This window comes from Carettochelys insculpta, chromosome 6 (assembly GCF_033958435.1).
Source record: "Carettochelys insculpta isolate YL-2023 chromosome 6, ASM3395843v1, whole genome shotgun sequence".
Taxonomy (NCBI): Eukaryota; Metazoa; Chordata; order Testudines; family Carettochelyidae; genus Carettochelys; species Carettochelys insculpta.
This window is the reverse complement of record NC_134142.1, coordinates 115133438-115157924: the sequence shown is the minus strand read 5'-3', so window position 1 is coordinate 115157924 and position 24487 is coordinate 115133438. Positions and strand designations below refer to the sequence as shown.

The 24487-nt window shown below is 38.0% G+C and overlaps 1 protein-coding gene across 3 annotated transcripts in view; it reads left to right on the top strand.

Annotated features, from left to right (window-relative positions):
- The window catches only part of KMT5B (lysine methyltransferase 5B), a 51171-nt gene extending 29864 nt beyond the window's left edge, over positions 1 to 21307 (top strand). For all 3 annotated transcript variants that reach the window (XM_074997916.1, XM_074997918.1, XM_074997917.1), the window contains exons 4-10: positions 9453 to 9618; positions 11555 to 11664; positions 14341 to 14507; positions 15153 to 15172; positions 15287 to 15423; positions 17455 to 17651; positions 19125 to 21307. In XM_074997916.1, coding sequence (XP_074854017.1) covers positions 9453 to 9618; positions 11555 to 11664; positions 14341 to 14507; positions 15153 to 15172; positions 15287 to 15423; positions 17455 to 17651; positions 19125 to 20587 — 2260 coding nt within the window. In that variant the 3' untranslated portion in view covers positions 20588 to 21307. The remainder of the gene's footprint in view (positions 1 to 9452; positions 9619 to 11554; positions 11665 to 14340; positions 14508 to 15152; positions 15173 to 15286; positions 15424 to 17454; positions 17652 to 19124) is intronic.
- Positions 21308 to 24487: the final 3180 nt, after the last annotated feature.

Genomic DNA, 24487 nt, shown 5'->3' with positions numbered 1-24487 from the left:
TCGCTGTGTGTGTGTGTGTATTTTCCTCTCTTCTCTGTATCTGAAAGTAAATAAATCCTGGTCTAAGCTTCATAGGAGGTACAAGTAGATTCTGCAAGGGCTCTCACTTGATTATCTCTAAATGAGAGCAGAGATCTGATCTAGGCAGTAGATCTAGCTAAATACAGCCATTTGCAAGGGTTCAGTCTGATTGTCACCTGTCACATCTTTTGTGTTGCTGCAGGTATGATCCTTGAAAGGATGGTGGAATCTGTATAGAACATATGTTCTTTCCCTCAGCAGACTTTGTTGAGGGAGCATACTTCTAGGTAATATGTTGAAGGGGGTGATCTTCTCTTAGCCTGCTGTTCTGGACTATACTCTTTGTAACTAGAAAGAGTGGTGCTCTGTCACCTCTGAGGCAGGAGGCAATTAGTCTGTGAGAATGGTGTATCTGAAACAAAGCAGGGAAATGAATCTTTGCATCTGGCTGGCACAAACACTGCCCCACTCGATACCTCAAATGACAGAGTACAGATCTGCATAAGAGATCACTCAGATTCTGAGTTCCTCATCTAGTACATGTGCAGTGGCCATCTAGATGTGGGCTTCCTTATTATACACCAAGACAAGTCTCTGACATTCTCCTTGAGATCACAATGCATATCAAATGTTCTGCCTTTTGTAGCAAGAAGGCTCCTTTTGCTTTTTTTCTTTCCGCAAATACTGGGGAAGGGTAAACAGAATCTGTAATCTCAGGCATGTCAGGCTTAGTTCCTTGAGCTGCTGTCCAAAAGTCATCTGCTCACTTCTCCTGAATGGTAGGACAGCTCACCCAGACCATGAATGGTTTCACTTGGCAATATTACTGAGGGGTTTCTAGGTCAAAATGTTTTCTGTTAGATTGAGAAATCAAGGCTGCCCTAAAGGAGTCCAAAAAGCCACATGGTAGGAAGTTCTGCATTCCCCATAGAGCCAGTTTAAGAAGGTTGTTGACCAAATCTATTTATATTATGTTTTTCCTTTGTTTTAAAAGCTATCCTTCACTATTTTTGGCTATGGTCTGCTTATGGTATGTTTGTAAAACACTTTTTAAAGGGTCTTACAAACTAGTATCCCACCAGCATATGACCTAACTGTTACGGGAGATTTCGTTTTGCTGTTAGTCAAACGTGTAGAAGGGGCTGTGTTCATTCTTTGGATTTTTGCTTACTGTACCATCTTCTGCTGAAGTTGTCATTTCTGGTGGCCTCTTCCATGGCCATGAGTATCATGAAAATACATCTTTGGCCAGTCAGCTCACCTTTTACAGCATTCAACAAAGACAAGACAGTTTTTTAAAATCTCATACCTCTTTCCCAAAGTTCTGTAGTATTCCTAGAGAGGTGAGACACACCCTGGATGCTGAGAGCTGTCATCTACTGCTTAAGCAGAACTAAGGTATCAAAGAGAAAATGACATAGATTTTTGCCCATTGGAGAAGAAGCTGGAGGTGGTGTTTTCTTAATTGATTGAGACTGCATTCTGTAACATTATGAACTAGCCAGGTTAGGCAGTGTCTTTGCAAAATACAAGCAATTCTGTGGGAACTGAGAGACTAACAAATAGGTTTGTTAGTCTCTAAGTTGCCATAGGATTGCCTGTTATGAACTAACTGATGTTTACTGCATTTCAAGCTCTCCTGGGCCTACAGGGCTAGTAGATGGCTTTCCAAGTGGGGGATCCACAGAAAGCCCAGGTCTGAAATCTATGATGCTGTTATGTGGACTTCACCTCACACCCATACATTCCTCTTCACTGCTTAAAGAATGCATCCTGGTTTCAGGAGAGCAGTGCTTCAGCAGTTGTTTAACTTTGTTGAACACCTCAACCTCCCCCTTCTCAAGGAATTCAGTGCTTGCTAATATTCCATACATCAGGGTTCTGTGGTGATAGAAGCATAGAAAACCAAAGTAATTGGGCTACCAACAGTAAATCTTGTTTTCCAAATTCATTCCCTCCACAGAGCCACACTGAATCTCCCCTCTACTTTAGGGCTTAATCCCAAGTAGTGGAACTCCAGGAACCATTAGAGTCCTGGCATATTTATACCCTTGACTAGTGAAACATAGAATGTGATGGAATTTGCATATATGGTCAAGCTGACAAGCCTTTCTAAATATATTTCTGTGGTCATGTAATTAAACAAACATTTCCTAACATTGTGGCTCTGTGGAGGTAGGGCACAGGAGAAGAAGGTATTTACACTTGGCAGGTAGTCCCTTTATACAGCAATTTATTTCAAAGATTATTTGCAGTCTCAAGACCCATATTTCTAGAAATAATTAAATACTGAACATTAACTTTGTTTTGCTTTGAAAAACCACTGTAATCTAAAATCTTTGCATTGTTTAATTTTTTTTTTCATTCTGTCACTTAATTTTGCTGTCAGTAAGTTCCACAACTTCTATTACTGATTTTTTTTCCTTCTGCAAGACATCATGGCTATTTCATATTTAATTAAGTTGTTGCTGTCTAAGGTATAAGGTGCATTGAGTAAAATCAGGTGTAATTTGGTAAAATGCTTCCCTGGGCTGCCCTATATGAGGGGTACAGAACATTCGGTTGAATTTCAATGAATTACAGCAGTTTCAAAAGAAGTCCACACAGTCGCTTGCCTGGAATGCTAAAAATAAAGTGAAATGCCAAACTGCTTTTAAGAGGTGGAGGTTAGAAGGAAAATAAATATTGTAACCAAAACAGAGAAGCATTTAGTTTTTGCCCTGATTATCAAAAAGGAGTAGCCGAGGGTCTTTTTTTCCCCCTTCAGTTTTAGACACATTTAAAAGTTTGAATGCATCAGTTTGAGTTTTAGTTTTGCTATTGATTTCTTGAACTGAAACTAAGTTGCTTGGGTGTTTCCTTGTTGCTGTCCACTGAAGATAGGTGTTTTGTTTTGCTGTGGCATACAGTATAAGGTGGTGGCTTTTCTTTATGACAGCATTGAAGATTAAGTGCAGAAATAGACTTGATTAAAAAAGCTGTACCACTAGCTTTTGTAAACTATGGAGTTTGAATATTGTCTACTGTGTGAAGACCAAGCGTTATATTACTTGTAGTAAATTCTATTTCATATGTATTTTAAAAGTAAATTTAAAAAATTCCAGTTAGGTTGTAATTGAAACATTTGATTATAATTGAAACTTAGTCTTTTTGTATTCATTATATGGCATTGTCTTCAGTAGTCCATAGCTTTACACTGTTTGCTCTTATATTAATAGTGGAGTGCTATTCGTATAATACCAGTCTCTGTTTTCACATCCACCAACGCAAGCTATCATCTGAATAATGCACCTGTCATTCAAGTAAAGATTATGGAGTGTAGTATTTGATACCCTCCAACATGTCTTTCTCTTCATTTTCCCTAATCTAGTCTAAGTTTTAGAATCAGCTGTAGCATTTTATTATCCTTCCTCATTCACCAGTGCAGCATGTCAGATATGTGCACTATACGGAGTACTGTTCTGTTTCTCTTGCAGGATCATTTTACACTTTTTGTTCAAAATCACTGCTCTCAGTGACTCAGTTAATCAAGGTACTGTACTCCTAAACTTACCAGAACCTCTCCTTTAACTTCCTTTATAGGCAAGCATCTCACTGACCCTTGGCTTTATACCTTGGAGTTTCAAGATTCTTTAAGTAACCCCAAGGTAAGAAACTTCAGTGCGAGAGAGCTTTGGTTCTTTGTAGCCGCTCGCCTGATAGCCTTGCTCAATAGGGTCTTCTCAGTTATAAGGGCCAAACTGGGACAAGACCGTCATCTAGCCAGCTCTCACATTACAACAGCCTCAGCTATTGCGGGAGCTCATTGATGAGAAAAAAGTACTTATTGTGTAGGGTAATTTGAAATATTACTATTCTTCACCTCATCAGAAGAAGGGAAATGACTTTCTTTAATGGTACTATTAATGTAAAATTTTCAGTCCTAGTTTTCTTGCCTCAAGCATGAGTCCTGCAGGAAGTGCCTTAGCTCGTGAGGTTTTTGACCCTTTTGAGGCAGTTGTGGATTGTCTCAAAGGAACTGCCTTAATCGGTAGGTTTCAACATCAGATGCGTCAGAGGACCCAGAACATTCAATTTAGTTTTGTTTTTTTGTTTTTTTCTCTCCCCTCCTTTTCCCCCACTGCCCAACTAAAGCTGGCAAAGGAACTTATTACAGGAGTTGCCCTAAAGTTCTAACAACGCAGCTCTTGATCACACTGCTGCCTTTGTTTGGAATCTGGGTATCTTTTTTTTCTGTTTTCTAGCTTTGTGCCAGTCAGTTACTTTTAGGATAAGTACAGTTTTCTTCATTAGCTCCATATTTTTATGTATGTTCACTTATATGTTATTTGGGTTCTTTTAATGCCTCAATCTTAGTTTATGGGGGAACTGCCAGTTAGTTTCTGATGGATGCAGTGTGAGTTCTAGCAGAAAGTGCCATTGAGGAAGGGAGGGAGAGCACCTCAGGTGTGGAGTTCAGGGTCTTCCGGATACTGTTTCAGCTACTGGCAGAAATTGCTGGTTGAAAACCCCATCAGATGTGACCCAGTGCTAAATCAAGATGCTGTTGGTGAAGGCTCTTGTTTTCTCTCAACTATGACATTTTCAGGCTGTTTTAAGGAGAACTATATCGCTAGGATTTCTTGGCATATTTTAGTCAGCAGTACTTTAAGACAAACCAGCACCTTAGGATGTGTATGAAAGGACACTTCAGAGTGTGTTGATGCCTTTTCATCAGCACATTAGAATCTGGGACTCTTGGCAGTTTTTTTCAGCACCTAGATGTTGCTGTTTATGTGACCAGCTTCCAACACAGTCCATGTAGTTGGTCTGTGAAACTTTCTTGGGGCACAGACTTTTACATAGTATGTTTAGACATTCCCTCATTCTGGCATCATTGAAGACAATGCTGTCTGTCATATCATACGTTGTATCCAGAGCTGTTGTAATGGTATTGTGTTTTTTCCTCCAACTGAAATGATTAACAGGTCACTTCTCCTTGAATTATATGTTAACTGTGCTAAACATTTTGTTCTGCTTTGAATTTGACTGAGACACTGAGAGTGCTTCCCAGGTTTGAAGAAGAGCTCTGTGTAAGCTTGAAAGTTCATCTATCTTACCAACAGAAGTTGATCCAATAAAAATATATTTCCTCATTCAGTTGCTTTATAATATCATGGATTCATATTGCTGGAACCCAAATCCATCGATGTATGTGGGGGTTGGGAAAGCGAAGTTTGTGCCATCATGATTGTGAACTTTTCTCTAGCATCTGAATCTCGTCATCTTTCTGAAAAGAAGTCTCATTGATGCTCCATGTAATTTGAGAGCCCTTTGATACTGTTTTTGCACCAGCAAACCTTTTGTAGTTTACCCCAAATGTACAGGTTCTGTGCATTATCATTTTACAGGTGCGCATCACCTGAAGTGCCCTCCTTCTGTTTTCAGATTCTGGAAACTATACGCGCAACCTGACATTCCTCCATTCCCTTTCTGTGTTTCAGGGTTACTGATTGGTGTGTGGATTTCTGTTTGTTTTGTTAGGTTTACTGAGGCGGAGTTGCTCTGAGTTTCAAGATATTTGGATTCCCTAATGCATCCCTATTTATTTGAAGAATGCTCTTACAGGCCTATTGCTGCTAGTCCCTTGGGGAAACTTCCTTGGCAAATCAAATGCCAGGTTCTTGCATCAGTAGAACTCTCTCTAATGCGCATGTATGATCACAGAGGTGGTATGCACCTGCAATTAAGAACAAATACTGGTTAGCACCTTCGATGAGGGGGTTAATAAGGGCCCTAGACTGGTTATGGAGTCGAGATGTGGGAAATTCCAAATCTGCAGGGTCCTCTTGCTCTGTAAAACATACTTTGTTTTCCCTCTTCCTCCTGTGGGCCCTGGAAGCTTGAGGTCTTGGTTTTCCCTTTTCTGCATCTGAATCCAATATTTGGTATCACTGTCTGTTTGCTATCCTTCCTTCCATTTACTCTGAGATCCAGTTAGGATGAGCTTTCTTGCTTTGGCTAGAAAGTGCCAGAGTTGTTCTTTGTGTGCAGCTATCAGGATGGAGTTTTCTATAAGACTGTCAGCACATACAGTGCTGGTCTCATTGGGTGGCTTTATGGTATTCAGAATCCAAACCCACTGAGCTTGTCTACACTACCCACCTTCCTTCAAAGGAAGGATGGTAGTTAGGGTGTTGGGAGTTTACTAATGAAGTGCTGCCATGCATAGGCAGCACTTCATTAAGCAAATTCCCACCCCCACCCCTCACGCGGCAACTTCGAAGCTGCCCTGGCACTTAGAAGTACCAGTGGGTAAGTCGCAGCTAGACACGTGCTGGTGCTATGAAGTTGCCGTGGGTGGTGGGGGGGATTTGCTTAATGAAGTGCTGCCTATGCATGGCAGCACTTCATTAGTAAACTCTGAACACCCTAGTTACCATCCTTCCTTCGGAGAAAGGTGGTAGTGTAGACAAGCCCACCCCAGAAGCAAACAGTGCATCAAAGCCAAGTGTTATGCACACTCACTAATAGTCAGTTACATTCAAGATACAGTTTTTAGTGTGTGATGTCCCTAACATCTCCAAAAGAGGCCACAAAAAGTTGCCAAGCATCTGTGTCAATTTTTAATGCCCATAGACTCCTTTTTAAATAGTTTCTCTTCTTATGATATTTCCTATACTCATCCTAGTTTAACTTAGCACTGTGTCAGTCTATCATGTGACAACCATCTGATCTTGACATGTCAAGTTGAGCATTAAAAGGCACCCTTTTGTGTTTCAGACAGCTGTTGAAGGCATCTTTGATCAACTCCGTATTTGTGAGCTAAGATTCTTTTCTACTTGGGAGTGACTTCAGCTCCTACTGTCAGTGTGCTTCCTGCACTAAGAATTTACCTGATAGCAGATTTTATAGTAAAGGGTGCTGTTATAAACCCATTCAACATCTCCTAGCCCTGACGGGTTGCGTTTTTGTTTTTGTGAGATTTACCATATGGCAGCTGTGTTTGTTTAACTTTTCCCCAGTACATGGATGCCCATCCCAAAGAACTGGATCTTTGACAAGTCCTTAACTTGTAAAAGACCTTCTGGGCTCTTCTTGGAGTAGATAAAAGGCTTTGGAAATGCAATCTGTTTTCTGTTTTGTTTGTTTGTTTTTAATCTCTTATTTCCTGAGTAGTATGTAGCTAGAGTAACATGTTAAGACTGACTGCCTGGGAAGCTGTCTTGTCTCAGAGATAATATTTTGATTGATTTCAGTCCTAAACGGGAAACTGTCCATTGCCTGCTCTAGGAACATTTTTCAGTCATGGGCATAGGATTGTTTGGCTTCTTTACATATGTCCATACTTTTTTTTTTTTTTTTTTTTTTTTAAACACAAATGAAAATGTCCAAGTAATTCAGTGACCCGCCACAAAGAATTAATGGGATGTGCGGGTCTCACATAGAATTGTTGATATGTTAACCAAATTACCTCCAAGAATTTATTCAGAGGGTTTTTTTTTCCCTTGTGTAGCATGAAATATGCCATTTGAGTCATAACTAACCCAAAAATAAGTTTAGTAGGTCCTCAGTGAAGATTCTGGAACAGCTGAGCGCCTCAGATAAAATATCTGCATTCTCTAGTTGGCATGTAGGGAAGGTCCTCTGCCCCACAGTGGTATGGTTCAGTCAGCAGTTTAGTAAGTCACTTATGCAACAATGATGTGGGTTTTTTTTATATAAGCAAATGGGCATTTGGAGACAAAAACATCTGCAGAGGGGTTGGGTATTTGGAGACAAACACACCTGCAAAAGGTTTTTTTTCGCCTTGTGACTTGTGTGAAAAGTCCCCTCACATGTATCAGGTACTAAAAATGTGGACTGGATAGCATATTAGTTGTCAGAAAGCACTTCTGGAGACTGCATTAAATTTATTTTCTACTTAAATATAAGGATAACATTTGCACTGCTTGGTTGTTTACAGTTTAGAGAGTCCTGCCCTCCCATAGCCAATAGAGGGAAGGTATTTTTTCTATCACCAGGAATTTCTTTTTTGGTACATGCCTTTCTTACTATCCTCAGTATTTAGTGGGACAGCTACTCTAGTTTCCTTTTTAACATTGATTGACTCAATGTTTTAGTGAGTTTTGATAATCAGTTGCTTCTCTTCCTTTTCTTTGAAAAGATTTTTTTCTCTGATTAGCTTGTGAAAGGTGGACAATGCAGTAGCTTAGGCCAAAGTAAAATTTTGAAAATCATTTGGTGGGATACTTTATGTATATAACCCATGAGATTTGCTCTTCATATGGGCACAAGCGTGGTCATAATGCCATAGAAGTGTGCATTATTGTTTTCTAAAAGAAGGGTGGATAAAATCACTTAGCAAAATAAGATGTAGGCTTCATACAGTAAACTCTTTCATGTCCAGCATTCTATCATCCAGAACTCTTAAATAATGGGCATTTTAACCATAAGTAAATTTTAGTTGCATATTCCCATAACCACGGTATAGTGAAAGTAAAATCAAATATATATAGCAAATACAGTATAAGTTAACAGTGTACAGTGCTACTGTTGTTGGTAAATGAAGTACTCTGTGTACTTTTTTTTTTAATATGTTATTATCTAATCTTGTTTTAATTCAATGTTATGCATTGCTAGGTATACCTCTCTATTATGCAGAATGTTTGAATATCTGGCAACCTCCAGTCTGGGGCTGCTGGATATGAATGAGTTTACTGTAGTAAATTTTGGACTGTCAATGTACTACATGTTTACTTTAGGCAACAGTTAACACTAGTCCATCTCCATCCTCAGCCAAACTATTGATGTAATTGTGTTCTTCTGTTCATGCTTTTAAAATAACTGTGATTGTATTTCTTGTATAAAGTTCGCTTCCTCTTCATCTGAGATGATGAAGAAAGAGGGATGAAATTGTTCAGTTATAGACCAAACCACTAGCTAGTTCTCCTGATGTTGTTAGCTTTTTGTGGGGCAAAAGTTATGAGGGTTGGTTGGTTTTCTTGGTTGTATGTGGGGTTTTTTGTTCTTTGTTTTTTGGGTTGGTTTGTTTGTTTTGTTTATGTTTTGTTTTCCCCCATTTATGTTGTTTGGTATCAAGGGAAGGAAAGCATTAAAACTGTGTTTTCTATTTAGTCACTTCTCCTTGAGTGACCAACAATAGCCTATCTTTGTTGCATTGCGGTATCTAAATTTCCTCAACCAGCTGTACTGTATAGTTAGGAAATAATTATTTTCTCCAAATTAAATATTTTTGAAGTTCCTTTTAAGCTGCTTCAGAGCTCTGGGAAGGAGGGACCTAATCTTGAGTAGATTATACATAGCCCCTTGATGCTAAGAGTTGAATAATCATAGTGTAGAACTTCTTGCAAGCAATGGAACGAGATACGTGAAAGACTTAAATAATGATGAATAACAGTACATTTAGAGTGGCTTTATTTTTATTTCAGGTTTCGACCTATAAAAGGAAGGCAAGAAGAGTTGAAAGAGGTAATTGAACGTTTTAAGAAAGATGAGCACTTAGAAAAAGCCTTCAAGTCCTTGACATCAGGTGACTGGGCCAGGCATTATTTTCTTAACAAGAACAAAATGCAGGAAAAATTGTTCAAGGAACATGTAAGTGTATTTTTAAGTACTTGTATATTCTACATGCTTTTGGTAGCCTTTTAAGGAGTATTTTGAATATGACTCAAGTGAGAATAGGTACATAAAGAGAATAAAGCCACTCTCTAGCCTTATCTTTTTCCCTATATATAATGTGCAAAAACTATCTAATGAACATATCCAGAAATAAAAGTGCCCATGAGAGAGATCTTTTACTGCCATTACTTATAAGGACATATGCCACTCACTAGATGTCGAGCTTTTGTATTGTCTCCTTTTAAAATTGGCTCTGTCAAAGGCCATCATTTATGGTTTTTCTCCATTCAAGTCACACAGTCCTGCTTCTCATGGAGGTCTGTCAGGGGAGAAAAATCCCTCCAATGTGGTTGTATGTGACTCTTTTCATTGGCAAGTTTTAAGCTTGCTCATCTTTTTTCATTGTGAGGTAAGGCTTTTGTTTAAAAATTGTTTCCTCTTCTGCAACGGAGTATGGTTGCAAAATCTCTGTTTGGCTACCTCAATCAGAGGCTCCTGCCTCAAGTACTACTCAAACAAGTCAACTCTCCTGTTCTTTCAGATTTTACTTCCCCTCCTCCTACCAGCCTCCTGAAGCCTCTACTGGTGAAGATCAGTTTCCCAGCACTTTGACTTAATCCAGTGATGATGGAATAATACAGCGTTGCCTTACCTCCCTGCTACAAATCAGTTTGGGGATAGCTGATCAGATTCCACACACACACACACACACACACACACACACACACACACACACACACACACACACACACACACACACACACACACACACACACACACACACACACACACACACACACACACACACACACACACACACACACACACACACACACACACACACACACACGGTGCTTCACTCTCCTTCCCTGCCTTGGCAAATGGTGAATCAGTGACAGGTCCTCTTCGTGAAGTTAAAACACCTGAGTCTCATGGCCATGGGACTTGTGAGTCCTTTTGTGGAGGCCTGGAGTTTTATCTTAGTCATGTATCTCTTTAGACAAGACCATTTTGAGAATTCCTGGTTTTGCTCCCTCCTTCACGTTCTCTGAAGGGTTGCCATGGTGTCCTCTTGCAAACCAAATCATAGAATTTAAAGGGGATAGAGCGAAAAAAGAAAAGAAAAGAAACCATTGCTGCCTCTGGAGAAACCTAGTCTTCCAGATTTCGTTGGGTACCTCACTGTGGCTGATGTTGGAGCACTGACTAAACTATGTTAGGGAGACTAAGGAAGCTGAGGAGAAGGCTGTGACCGGAAAAAAGGAAACTTTTTTTTTCTTTTCAGTTAAAACCAAAAATTATTTATTTGTTTGTTTCCTTCCCATATAATCTAGGAAAAATAATAAAGCATGGAAGGAATCAGATTACAGATTCTTTCCCAGCGAGTCTGACAAGCTGTACAAACTTTGTTTAAAACTGGCCATTGGAACATCTCTTAGAGAACTGAACCAACAATCAATAGATCAGTAGCTAATCTCCTCTCCCTATTTTGGATACTATCTCTATCTGGCTTGCTGAGCAAAAGTGGGACTCAGTTTCTTTCAGATAATGAAGCCGTTCTGAAAGGCTAAACATAGCTGTTCGTTCTCCTTAAGACCGAAGGAGTTTCAACTCCCATAAGAAGTCCCTAATAAAAATTGAACTTTATCCTCCCAGTTTGCCTTTCGTTGCAGCATGAGGTACTCCTATATATTTAATTACACACTAAATGGTGTATGGTGGGTATCGATGTGCACCAACTAATCTTTCAAACTCAGGTGGATTCAGTCTGTGCCATTAGAATTCAGAATGTTCAAAAACTAACCACAACCAATGCTGTGAAGTAGAATCTTTGATTCATAAAATACAGAAGTTTTCTTGTGTGTGCGCACTTAATACAGCAGTACTTGGTTGTTTTGTCATTCCCATTCAGGTATTTATTTATTTACGAATGTTTGCAACTGACAGTGGATTTGAGATACTGCCTTGCAATCGATATTCTTCAGAGCAAAATGGAGCCAAAATTGTTGCAACAAAAGAGTGGTGAGCATTGTTTATAGCTATATTTAAAAAAAATAAATAAATGTAATAGCTTGTGTAAATTTACAACCAGTAAATCTGGAAATTTTAAGTTCACAATTAATCTTTCAAAACATGCAGTTTTTTTAAAACCAGTCACCGTGTAATAAGTTAATCACTGTTGTACTTGTAATGCATCAAAGTGTGAACTTTGCAGACTTAATGGTTTGTGTTGCCATATGTTCTATAAACAATTTTTGGAACAATCCTACTCTATCAAAGTTAATGTAAAACGAAAAAAAAGGCTAGTCTTCAATGATATGTCCATGTCAAGATACAGGTATAGCTAGATTTGATGTAGGAAAAAAAAATGAGGTAGAAATTTTTGGCATTGGAAAAATGGGTTTCTCCTTTAATGGATGCCTTCTGTATATTCCAGTTAGTGATACAAGTACACCCGCTGTACGCAAACACTCCTTTTGGGGCATAGATTCATAGGGCTTGACGGGACCTCAGGAGGTCATCTACTCCAGCCTCCTGCTTCAAGCAGGATCAACCCCAACTAAGTCATCCCAGCCAGGACCTTGTCAAGCTGGTACTTAAAAATCTCTAGGGATGGAGAATCTACCACCTCTCTGGGCAACACATTCCAGTGCTTCACCACCCTCTTAGTGAAGTAGGTTTTCCTGATATCCAACCTACACCTCTCCCTCTGGAGCTTCAGACCATTGTTCCTTGTTCTGCTATCTGTCACCACTGAGAACAATTTCTCTCCATCCTTTTTAGAGCACCTTTTCAGGAAGTTGAAGGCTGCTATTAAATCACCCCTCAGTCTTCTCTTCTGTAAACTAAATAAGCCCAAATCCCTGAGCCTCTCCACATAGGTTATGTGCTCCAGCCCCTTAATCATTTTGTTGCCCTCCACTGAAGCTGCTCCAGGTTGATTTGTTTAATTAGGTAATCAGGTTTTCTGTTGTAGGTTTTTGGTTTACTTTATATTAAAAAAAAAAAAAAAAAATCTAGACCTCCACCATTGCAGGTATCTTCCTGACTTGCAAAAGCAGGAGGACTACCTCACACCCATGTTGCAGGTGGAGAAGATCTTTGGACCCAGCATTGGTACAGGGTGTTCAGCGTTATCTACATTGAGTAGCTTCTCAGATTCAGAGATTTTGTATCCAGAGTGACTATGTGCCTGGCATATTTCCCAGATTCATTAGGGTCAACAGAAGAGTCTCTGTGCTCAAAATCGGGGTATCAGATTCCCCAGGTTCTGTCTAGGTTGGTAGAGTTCATTGTTGTGGAATATGTGCTCAGTATGTCTACGTTGAGAAATCTCTAATAACTGAAGACTAATTGGCAGAATGGCTGTATATCGTGCATAAGGGGCTTAAGATTTTCTGTATTTACTGATTTTTATAGATGAGTCCTGTGGGTCTGACACTGTTATCTTTAAGGTCCTGATCAAACAAACCTGTTTCCAGAGTTCTAGTACTTGTAATTTCAAAGAGGATCTTAACTCAAAAGGCCCTCACAGCACAAAAGGCAAAGATATCTTAATCTCTATCTCACATGAATCAGTGGAGAGCTTCTCTGTAGTGAGTCCTATTAAGCAGGCAAAAAAGCTCCAATTTATGATCTATCAAGCTATGTTTCCTCTTCAGAGAGAAAAGTGGAAGAAACAAGAGAGACAGAGTGCCATTAAGGTTCCTCACTTCCACTTGATGTTAACAAATTTGGCAGGGCAAGGCACCTTTCTTTTAGTTTATCAACTGTTAGATTTTCAGTGCAGAAGGGGCAGACAAACACAGGTGAGCCTTAGCATCACTTTTCTTTGTGCTGAGCACTGTATGTGCTTCAGCATCACCTTTTTGCTGTTGACTTTTCTAACATTGGGAAGAGTGCTGAAACAGTCCCAGTTGAGCTTACATAAAAGTCAGTGTGATTTTTTTTTTTTTTTTTTTTGGTTCTGCCTCTTCCATTGACCTGAATAAGGATATTTCCCCTTTAATTCTGCTTTACACCTTGACCCCAGAACCTTTTCTACATTACCCTGTCGCTGTGCCCATTTCTCTGACATTTCCAGTTTTCTGTTGCTAAATCATAAGCATGTACAACATTTTAATGCCAAAATTGTATGTTTTGGTTTACATTTACATAATTTCAAGGATTTTAAGTACTGTTATTCGGCCAATCAGTTTCACTTATGTGTTCTAAGCATCTGAGTAATCTACCCCAGTTTAGCAAAAATGAACATTTTTAAGGTGGTGTTTAGGATTGAATCTTCTAGAGATAAAGAAATACTTTTAAGTCAAATATAGACAATAGTGTAAGATACACATCTGATGACAAATTTCCTGAATAAATTTTAAATTACAAATGTATATTAACAAGATTTTAAAAGCCTTTTTTGTGATTTAACTGCTAGGACTTGAATTCACATCTTTGATTTTTTTTCTGTTACACTGCTTTACACATTTGTAGTGTAAGAAATTAACTTTTTCAGGAGGGACAGAGACCTCTGAACTAAAGTTGTAACAGACAAAAAGGTTATTCTTAGTATTATCTGTGTATTCTGGTTTAAGACCTTTAAAGAGCTTAAAAACTTTGTCTTTTAAAATGATTTTTGGGACAGATTTTGAAATATTTTTGTTACTTTTTTTATAATTGTTGGAACTTGTATCTATTTTTAACCTGTAGGAAACGAAATGACAAAATAGAATTACTGGTTGGTTGTATTGCTGAACTATCAGAAATAGAAGAGAACATGCTGCTCAGACATGGAGAGAATGACTTCAGTGTCATGTATTCCACAAGGAAAAACTGTGCTCAGCTATGGCTTGGTCCTGCTGCATTTATCAATCATGGTAAGCAACAAGTATAGGAAGTATGGGAGAACAAGTTACTCTGTTTAAATGTTCCTGTGTGTAAGCTATGCAGCCTCATTGTGGAATTGCTGCTTGGGTTCATTTTTAAATTATGTATCTGAAATATAATGAACACTCTGGAATAGTTTAATAGTTTAAGGCCTAAATCCTGGTCAGAGTTCCTAGTCAGCTGCTAGGATGTGAACTGGGAAGTGAATCGGAAGCTATGGGAGGAGTTGTCTTTGCTTCCTTCTCCTCTGCTTCTCCCAAGCATATATACAGGGGGAATGACTGATGAATCTGCATAACAGTACATCTCAGCACTTCCCAAATCCCTATTGCATAGCATTGTTTAGAAAATCTCCTTAGAGTTGGGCACAGGCATGTAAGAGATGTGCATTTCTTAGGAGAGTTTTTCAGTCTTCCTGAGGTAAAGAGCTTAGAAGAAACCCAACTGCATAAGAGCTGTTTAATATGTCCACTTGTATATAAATCATACTTATTAAATAATATGCCCTCAAGTATTTAGTTGAGATTCTAGCAGATGTTAAAGTCAGAGCAAAACCTTACTTTAGATATCTATAACTATTCATGTTTCAGGTCTTATCAACAGTTAATTGACTTTATCTTTTGGACCTTTTTCAGATTGCAGACCTAACTGTAAGGTAAGCATGAAACTTTAAAAAAAAAAATCACTGGCAAAGCATGACCCTGAAATATATGTATACTTGTTTTTGTACCCACACACTCGAATTAATCTTAATGATTACCTCTTGCAGTTTGTATCAACTGGTCGAGATACAGCGTGTGTGAAAGCTCTAAGAGACATTGAACCTGGTGAAGAAATTTCTTGTTATTACGGAGATGGTTTTTTTGGAGAAAATAACGAATACTGCGAATGTTACACCTGTGAAAGGTACATGCTGACAATGTAAACAGTAAGCCCTAAGGAGGCATTTGGGTATACTGCATGCCCACAAAACATATATATTGTGAAGCTGAAGAACAAGTACCTACAACTCTTGAATAGCATAGTATAGCCATGTTTTAGTCTTAAAATGTGATGTTTGTAATTGTGAAATCTTATTACCATGTTTTCCAGAATATCTTCATGCCTCTGTTTCACCCCACCCCAATAAAAAATTGAATAGTACAAACTTGAGAAATTTATTGGACACTAAAACATATGTGTGTCGGCTAGAAAAAGGGTATTGGAAACCTTGGCACCATCTAATATCGTGAGAGTTCTCACAACGCTGCTGTCAACTACAGTAGGGTCACATCAGATGCAAGGGTTTGGTTTTTAGAACCCTTGCGAATGGTGATTTTTTTCCCATGAATATGGGGGTCCCGTGGCCACAACGGGAAATGGCGGCTGCCTGCGTTCCATGCCCAGAGACCTGGGAAGTGGCAGCTGCCGGCGTTCCCTGCCCAGAGCCCCCGGGGAAGCGAGATCACTCATGAATAATTGAATTTACAAATGTGACACTTGCGAATGTAGTGACCTTACTGTAATTTCCTGATAATGGGGGACACACTCTGAAAGACAGTTTCATTCACTCAGTTTTGTTGCTCAAATGTCTTGTGGGTTTTTTGTTTCTTGTTTGTTTTGAGAATCAGAGCAGTACTTTTGACAGTCTGCGTAGTTGTTAGAACTTGTGTATTTTAAACACAGAGATCTGACTTGGTGGTCATGCTGTTTACACCAGCTCATTTCATTGTAACAGAAGCAATTTTGGCTGCTTTTTTTTTAAATCCAGACTTTCTTTGCTCACCTTATTTACTGCATCCATCTAGAGAGTTTCAGGAGATTTTCCCTCTTTGTTTTCCACCCTAACAAAATTTCCACTTAAAGTGAATTCTACACATGAGAGACACAGCACCAATATCACCCTGAGAACTTAATTTAGATTTTATTTATTTATTTTGGAGGGAATGGGAAGCATGTGTTTTTATCTGTATTGTATTTGAGTGGCAAAGTGTGTGGACTTAACTGCATTAGCTGTTCTCTAGGTCACTAAAATAGAAGTAAGGATGCCATGGCCTAGGCTGCAGGAGCTCACCTGACCCCTAGCTGGTGGTGATTTCATATTTCCACATTCTTAGAGTACATCTAGCACAAGTTCATCTGCACAAGTCACCTTTAAAACTGCAGCTGCCATGTAGAGCTTTTTTGGGTACACTGTTGGAAAAACTGTAAGCCCTGCACATTTGTGCGCATCTGTGTATACACAGAAATGCATGCATCGTGTGTTTTTAAAAAAAATTGTGCTATGAATGGAAAGGCACTCTTTGCCCTTTAATGCTCATAATAATTAGAGGGACTCCAGGGGATAGCGGGTAGTTGTACTTTCTGAATCTTTGTCTTTACTCTCATTATGCAACCTATTGATTATAATTTTCTAAGGGTTTTTTTGGAACTCTTCAATATCCAAGTTTAAATTATTAAATGCTTAGGTCTGATGGAATTTACTCTCTGAGGGGTAGCTGTGTTAGTTGGTAGCTTCACAAATAGCAAGCAGTCCCTATGGCACCTTGGAGACGAAAAATATTATTAGGTCATGGGCTTCATTTCCATCTGGTGAAGTGCAAATACTGTTTGCACTTCTTTATTTAATTATCGTTTTATACTAATTGGATTATGCACATGGTACTGAAATACGTTTTAGTACACAGTCTTTTTTAAAAAGAAAAAGTAAATGCAAAGACAAGTATCTGTTCCTTTAGCAATTAATGCCAGTTTGTTTTCATCCCTAATTGGAACTGAAATATGCTTACAAATTCTTTACAATATCAATAGCAGAATGGCCCACAGAATGACAAAAACCTGGAAATAGATGCATTAACTTACCTTCTCTAAATATCCCTAGGATTCAAGTATTATATGCTATCAAACAGAGCCTTTCTACAATACTCAGTTGTTAATGTGTATTATTCTCTTTTATAGACGTGGAACTGGTGCTTTTAAATCAAGAGTGGGACTTCCAGCACCTACTCCTGTGATCAATAGCAAATATGGACTGAGAGAAACAGATAAACGTTTAAACAGGCTTAAAAAGTTGGGTGACAGCAGCAAAAACTCTGACAGCCAGTCTGTCAGCTCTAACACTGATGCAGATACCACTCAGGAAAAAGCTAATGCAAGTAAGCAAAGAGAGAAGTTTTTTTTATGAAAGGCTTTGATTTTCATAATATTAGGAAATTCTCATTGCAGTGGACTTCCTGCCTTGTGTTGATCAGACACAATAAAATAGAGGCTTCTCAGAATATAAGTTTTGTTCAAGAGCTTGGTCAGAATTTACACTAAGTTGTTTTCCTTGAAGATTTCACTCTCACAGATTTGTTGCATGGGTAAAATGGTGTTCAAATAAATAACTCAAATCTGTGTTATGCAGACTGGTCATGATTTTTCTTTATAAACAGTTTCTCATATCTCCTGAGCCCATCAATCCTAGTCTAGAAGTAGACAATATTCCTTACTGCTATCAGTAAAATGACTGGTCAATACAACTTTTAGTTTGAAGTAAATGCAGACACCTGCTAATCTCCAGAGAAATTCAGAAGGATTTTTATTGAGTGAAGTACTGGATCTTCTTTATGTAACAAGCAGTTACATCTACCTTTCTATATTCAAAAATTTGACAAATTGCTAAATGCTTTAACTTGACTAACAAGCATACATCAAATTGCTTAAAGTGTTTCAATTCCATGTGCTCCCACTCAATACTGGCGTGTAATAGCACCATTCCTGTTGACTTCTTAATTGGTTCCTAATATGAGAGTCAAAGCACAAAGAAAAGGGAGGAAATACTGAGTCCAAAAACTGGTGTCTGCTATCATAAAGTGCTTCAGAAATATTGTCTTTAGGCAGATAGATCCCTTCATGGTCAGCCAAGTGTGGGACATAGTGTGGCACCTGAAAAAGAGAGAGGCGCCAAAACCATTGAAAGAAGAAAGCAGTCCAGTAGCACTTTAAAGACTAACAACATAATTTATTAGGTGATAAGGTTTTGTGGGACAGACCCACTTCTTCAAATCATAGCCATACCAGAACAGACTCAACATCTGTTCTGGTATATCTATGATCTGAGGAAGTGGGTCTGTCCCATGAAAGCTCATCACCTAACAAATTATTTTGTTAGTCTTTAAAGTGCTACTGGACTGCTTTTTTGTTTTGATAGTATATAAACTAGCACGGCTATCTCTCTGTTACCATTGAAAGAAGAGGTGGTCATGTGAGCTCCCTGGCAACAATGTGAAGGAAGATAAAGAATTTTAATATTCTTCTGTATGTGAAGAATGTACAACAAAACTTGACAGTGGCGTGCAAAGTTAATGTCTGTAAAGTCATCAAGAATCTCAATACAAATAAACTCTTTTGGTTCAAGTTCACTAAAATTTGGAATTTTAGATGTATTTTGGTAACTATATAATGCAGCACCTTAGGGTCTGAAGTCACTTTTCAGCTTAAATTGTTACGTTACAGGGACTTAAATCTAATTTTCATAAATTTTATATTCATTAAGAACACTTAATATTAAGTAAAAAGTTAAGCAGTATTTCAAAACATGAGATAACTTGTTGTATTTTTTACAACTTTGTATTTTTATTTTGCAGCTAACAGAAAATCTTCAATTGGTATAAAAAAGAGCAGCAAGAGTAGAGCATTAACAAGACAGTCTATGTCTAGAATTCCAGCTTCATCAAATTCTACCTCATCTAAACTAACTCACATAAATAATTCCAGGGTACCAAAGAGACTGAAAAAGCCTGCAAAGCCTTTACTTTCAAAAATAAAGTTGAGAAATCAGTGCAAAAGGATGGAGCAAAAGAATGCCTCTAGAAAGCTTGAAATGGGAAATTTAGTTCTCAAAGAGCCTAAAGTAGTTCTATATAAAAATTTACCTATTAAAAAGGATAAAGAAATAGAGGGACCAGCTAACGTTGCAGTCTCTAGTGGATGCTTAACAAGACATGCAGCAAGAGAATACAAACTGAATTCTGTGAAAGGTGCTCTTGAGCATGGTGAAATGTCACCCTGCACATACATAACCAGGAGGTCAATGAGAGCAAGAATGAATTTGAAGGAGACCTCTGACATAAAGCTTGAACCAAATATGTTGGACGCATATAGAAACAACTTGACTGGAACTCGATCTGATATCTTACAGCAGTCTGGTGTGATATGTGAAAATGAACTGATTCATGGAACATCACATAAAGGGGAAGTTAGATACCAGAAGAATGATGTGGGCATATCCAGAAAAAAATCACGACAGGGAAAACTTGCAAAATCATCTGCAAATGTAGAAGAAGTTGATCCTATACGTAATGCAGCTGGCACAGATGAAGTACCAAATTTGATTAGTTCCCATTCTGAACATGGAGAGAGGAGTAATGCAGTGGATATGGCCTTTGGCTATAAGGACGGTATTCCTGTGTCTGGTGGCTGCTCCGTTGTTACTTCTGACAATTTCAAAACAAAGGACAGCTTTAGAACTGCTAAAAGTAAAAAGAAAAGACGGATTACAAGGTATGATGCACAATTAATCCTTGAAAATAGTTCTGGGATTCCCAAACTGACTCTGCGTAGACGTCATGATAGCAGCAGCAAGGCAAATGATCAAGAAAATGATGGAATAAATTCTTCAAAAATAAGCATCAAATTAAGTAAAGACCATGAAAAAGACAATAACTTGTATGTAGCAAAGCTAAATAATGGATTTAACTCAGGATCAGGCAATAGTTCAACAAAATTAAAGATACAACTAAAACGAGAGGAAGAAAACAGAGGGACATACTCGGAGGACCTTCATGAAAATGGTATGTGTTGTAGTGATACTCTCTCTCTCTTGGAGTCAAGAATGGAAGTGGATGATTATGGTCAGTACGAGGAAGAAACTGCAGATGAATCTTCATCAGAAGAGGAGGAGGAGGAGGACTATGATGATGAATTTGAAGATGATTTTATTCCTCTTCCTCCAGCTAAGCGATTAAGGCTTATAGTTGGCAAGGATTCAATAGACATTGACATTTCTTCCAGAAGAAGAGAAGATCAGTCTTTGAGGCTCAATGCATAAGCTTATAGGTCTTTAACTGACCGGGATGCCCGTTTTTAAACAAAACAAAAAAAATTCCATTCAATTATTCCTCAACTGAAGAACTGTCTGAAAATTTTAGTAACAGCACTTCTTTATTGTTTATTCACTTATCAATATAATATTGTAGAAAGTGTACAGCATACTGATTCTTCTTAAGTCTGATTTGTGCAGATTTTTATTGTACTTTTTAATAGCCTCCTTATGTGCAATTCTGAGTTAGAGTAAGAGGTAATGCTCTGTTGTATAATAAAGGCTCAAGCAAAATTATAAAATGACATCAAAACTTTCCATGCAGGACAATGAACACAATAATGTGGCTACACGATTATTTTTATCCCATAAGAGCATTAGTTTGCTCTTAAAATATCTGACTAAACAATAATTTTTAAAAAAAATCATAGTAGCAGCATATTCAAGTTTTCTAGTATATGTTAATATCACCAGCAATGATCTACGGCTTTTCAATTTATTTGCTAGATGTTTTTCCCCCTTCAAGTTTGTCAGTTTTAACACTGTATGCTGTCCCAGATGTATTGTTTGTGGCCTTTGTTATAGTAGCAAACCGTTGGTTGGAAGTCAAATTGATTTCTTTAAAAAAAGAAAAAAATAAATAAAAAGGTGTTGACAGTTTGCTGACTTTTTAGTACATTATATGTACAAAAGTAGCAGTATGCAGAATAAAAGTTTGGATATGGTGTATTTATTGCTTGTTATATAAATTAAACACCTTGTATTTAACACTTTTCAATACTTTTAGATAAAATTGTTCTTTGCAAGAATGATTGGTGCTTATTTTTTCAAGAATTTGCTGTGAAACAATGTGATTACAACAGGCAACATTTATCCAATGAACTGCAGCTAAACTGGTTCTTCATATATTTCTGTTGCACTTGTAAAATGCTACAAGGAATTTAAAGAAATCTATTCACTTTAACTTATGATAGTTTTATGAAATTAAAAACCTAAGTCACAGCTTTTGTTCTGTGGTAACCTATAAAAATGTTTGTCTTTTTGAGATCCAGTGTAAAGGACTGAAAAAATATGTATATGTTGTAAATATTTGTGTGTTGTGAGAAATTTTGTCATAAGAAATTGAGATAACTTACCAGAAGGGTTTTTAAGTTTAGAAATACATTCATGCCAATAAAATAGGAAATGATAAACCTAGTTTTAAATGCTGCATCAGTGGGAATTATTTGCTTTTATTTAGTTTATATTTTAAGATTTCAATATGGGGGATATGTAATAAGAGTGAAGAAATATCAGTGAAGGGTTTTAGGGTTTGGCTTTTGATATAAGGCCATTAGGAAAAGGAACAGTCTGCAGGGAGTGGGAGGACTATGAAGGGGAAAGAGGAGAGAAATGATCATTATATCTAAATTGTAATAGATTTAGTATTATAGAACATAAATCTTTTAAAATGTCTTCAGTTTGAGTTGACTGGTAGGTAGCTGTATATTCCTTGTACAGCAGTGTCGTGAGTTTTTGTGACTTTTTTTTTTAACTAAACAGTGGATGAAGATTCTGAAAAATGTGCTTTGTTAGAGTTCTTTTATTTCTACAAATGTGGAGAACTCAGAAGAGATTACAAGCACAGTTTAGTAAATCAACTTAATCCATATAACCAAAACAGTGAAGTTGCATGAAATGTTCCCTTTAAACACACCTTCTAAGATCTCCACAGAAAACCCAGTTGGAGTTACAGGGTGTCTGGAAATCACAATTTTAGGGATCTTAACAGGGGAAGATGGGCAAACTTTACATAGTAGATGATCATGCTGTTGCTGGTTATACTGTAGCTAGTTTCCAGTTTTCAGGAAAATAGTCTTTCCAAATACCTCTTTAAAATTTGAAATCATATGTTATATTCAGTGGAGTGAAAACAGAACAGTAGAATCTTAGTTAAATGTTTAGCCCTTCATGAGTATTTGCTGCATGCACTCTCCTCCTTGCCATGTTTTAGGATTCAAACTCTCCAGGGGATAAATGGTCAGGCAGCGTTCTGAATGAAACAGGTAACAAAATCACAGATGTGAATATGCCTTATATAATGCCCAACCTCCAGCGGCGAAGACATTGGATTCCTGGTTCCTGAGATTGTGTAAGTAGTGTATTGACTTACTGGGTCAGCTATGATAAACTATTTTGCTGTTAAATTTTAACATTGTATAAGAGTGATTATTTTATTACTATGGTAAAGTTATTGTAAAAATAGGATTTACTAAGGGTTTTTCTGCACTAGGGCTGGGTCTACACTTGCCCCCAACTTTGAAGGGGGCATGTGTTAGTCAGGGTGATGGGAGATTACTAATGAAGTGCCTTGGATGGTACTTAAAAGTTTTGACACTTCGAAGTTGCCGCAGGGGAGACTTAGCCTAATGAAGTGCTGCACGTTCCCTGCAGCACTTCATTAGTAATCTCCCATCACCCTGATTAACATGCCCCCTTCAAAGTTGGGGGCAAGTATAGACAAGCCCTAGGAGGTTTTACTAGCGGAAGTTTTGTTACCATATAGGTACTTTGGCAGGGTGTTGACCCTTGGTTGCCCTTGCATGGTGGTACAGGTGTCTTTTGAGAACTTTCTGGGATTCATTTGCTATTATAGTTAGTCAGCCTACATCTTGTCTGGGCAGTAAACATAGACTCTTCACAAATGTCCATTGTTGTCATGTTGGCTCTCAAATTCCTTCATGGTGGGGTAAGTTTCACTCCCATCCATAACTTGGAATCAGCTAGTTCTGAGCTGATGGCAGAGCATATGTTACCTCCTTCAGTAAAATACTGTAAGATGGCAGGGTGTGGAGCGTGCCTGTGTCAGTTGGAACTTTATTACTTTTTACTGAAAACCGCAGAATTTTAATACATTGTGTTTTCCCACAGCATGGGCTGACCAAAGTAATTTCCTAAGAAGTGCACTTAGCCAACATCACAACTTCACTAATTACAAATGACAAATTAAAGAACCCCCATTCATTATGAACTTAAAACAATGAAAAGATAATGGTGATTACTCAGTGAAATAGGACAATTAAACACAATAAATGACCAAAAACACCATTATCATTGAAGTATGAAATGATCCCAAGGGAGGGACTTCTTCTGTGTAATAGTAACAGAGAGATAGCTGTGCTAGTCTATATACTAGCAAAACAAAAAAGCAGTTCAGTAGCACTTTAAAGACTAACAAAACAATTTATAAGGTAATGGGCTTTCGTGGCACAGACCCACTTCTTCAGACCATAGCCACACCAGAACAGGTCTACTTTAAAGTGCTACTGGACTGTTTTTTTCATTCGTGTAATGTATCAGATAGTCCATCATTTCATAGAAATAAATGTAATATTTTCTTCTGAGGAAGGATGGTGAAATAAGCAATTATGTATCTTGGGAGCTGTGTTACTGAGGTGCACCTGCATTTGCAGGGACATTTTAGTGGAAGGAGAGATGCTGTATTGGTTTGCTTATGCTTTTTAAGGGGTTGGATGAGTTCAGCTCTCAACTATCATAGGGTAACTTTGGTGGATTTACTAATGCAGAAGATGTATTTAAAATGGATTCTACCTTCCCCACAATGTTGTGTCTAGAACCCAGAGAGAAGGTAGGTAGGGAGCATGAGACTTTTTCAGACCTTTTGAAGAGGGATTACTTTAGAAAGGAGAGGGAGAAATAAGAGGAGGGAGAATGCAAGCTTTTTTTAATGGGACAGGGGAAACGTTTGTGTTAGGTCAATGAAAACATGTATATCTGCTGAAGAGTTCACTTTCCACATCTCAGTGGGCCATGAACAGTGGTTTTGAATGCTGGCTCAAACTACCCACTGTGCTGCCCTCTGGGCACTATGTTTTACTGCCTTGTCTAACTGAAACCCTGCTGTAGTCC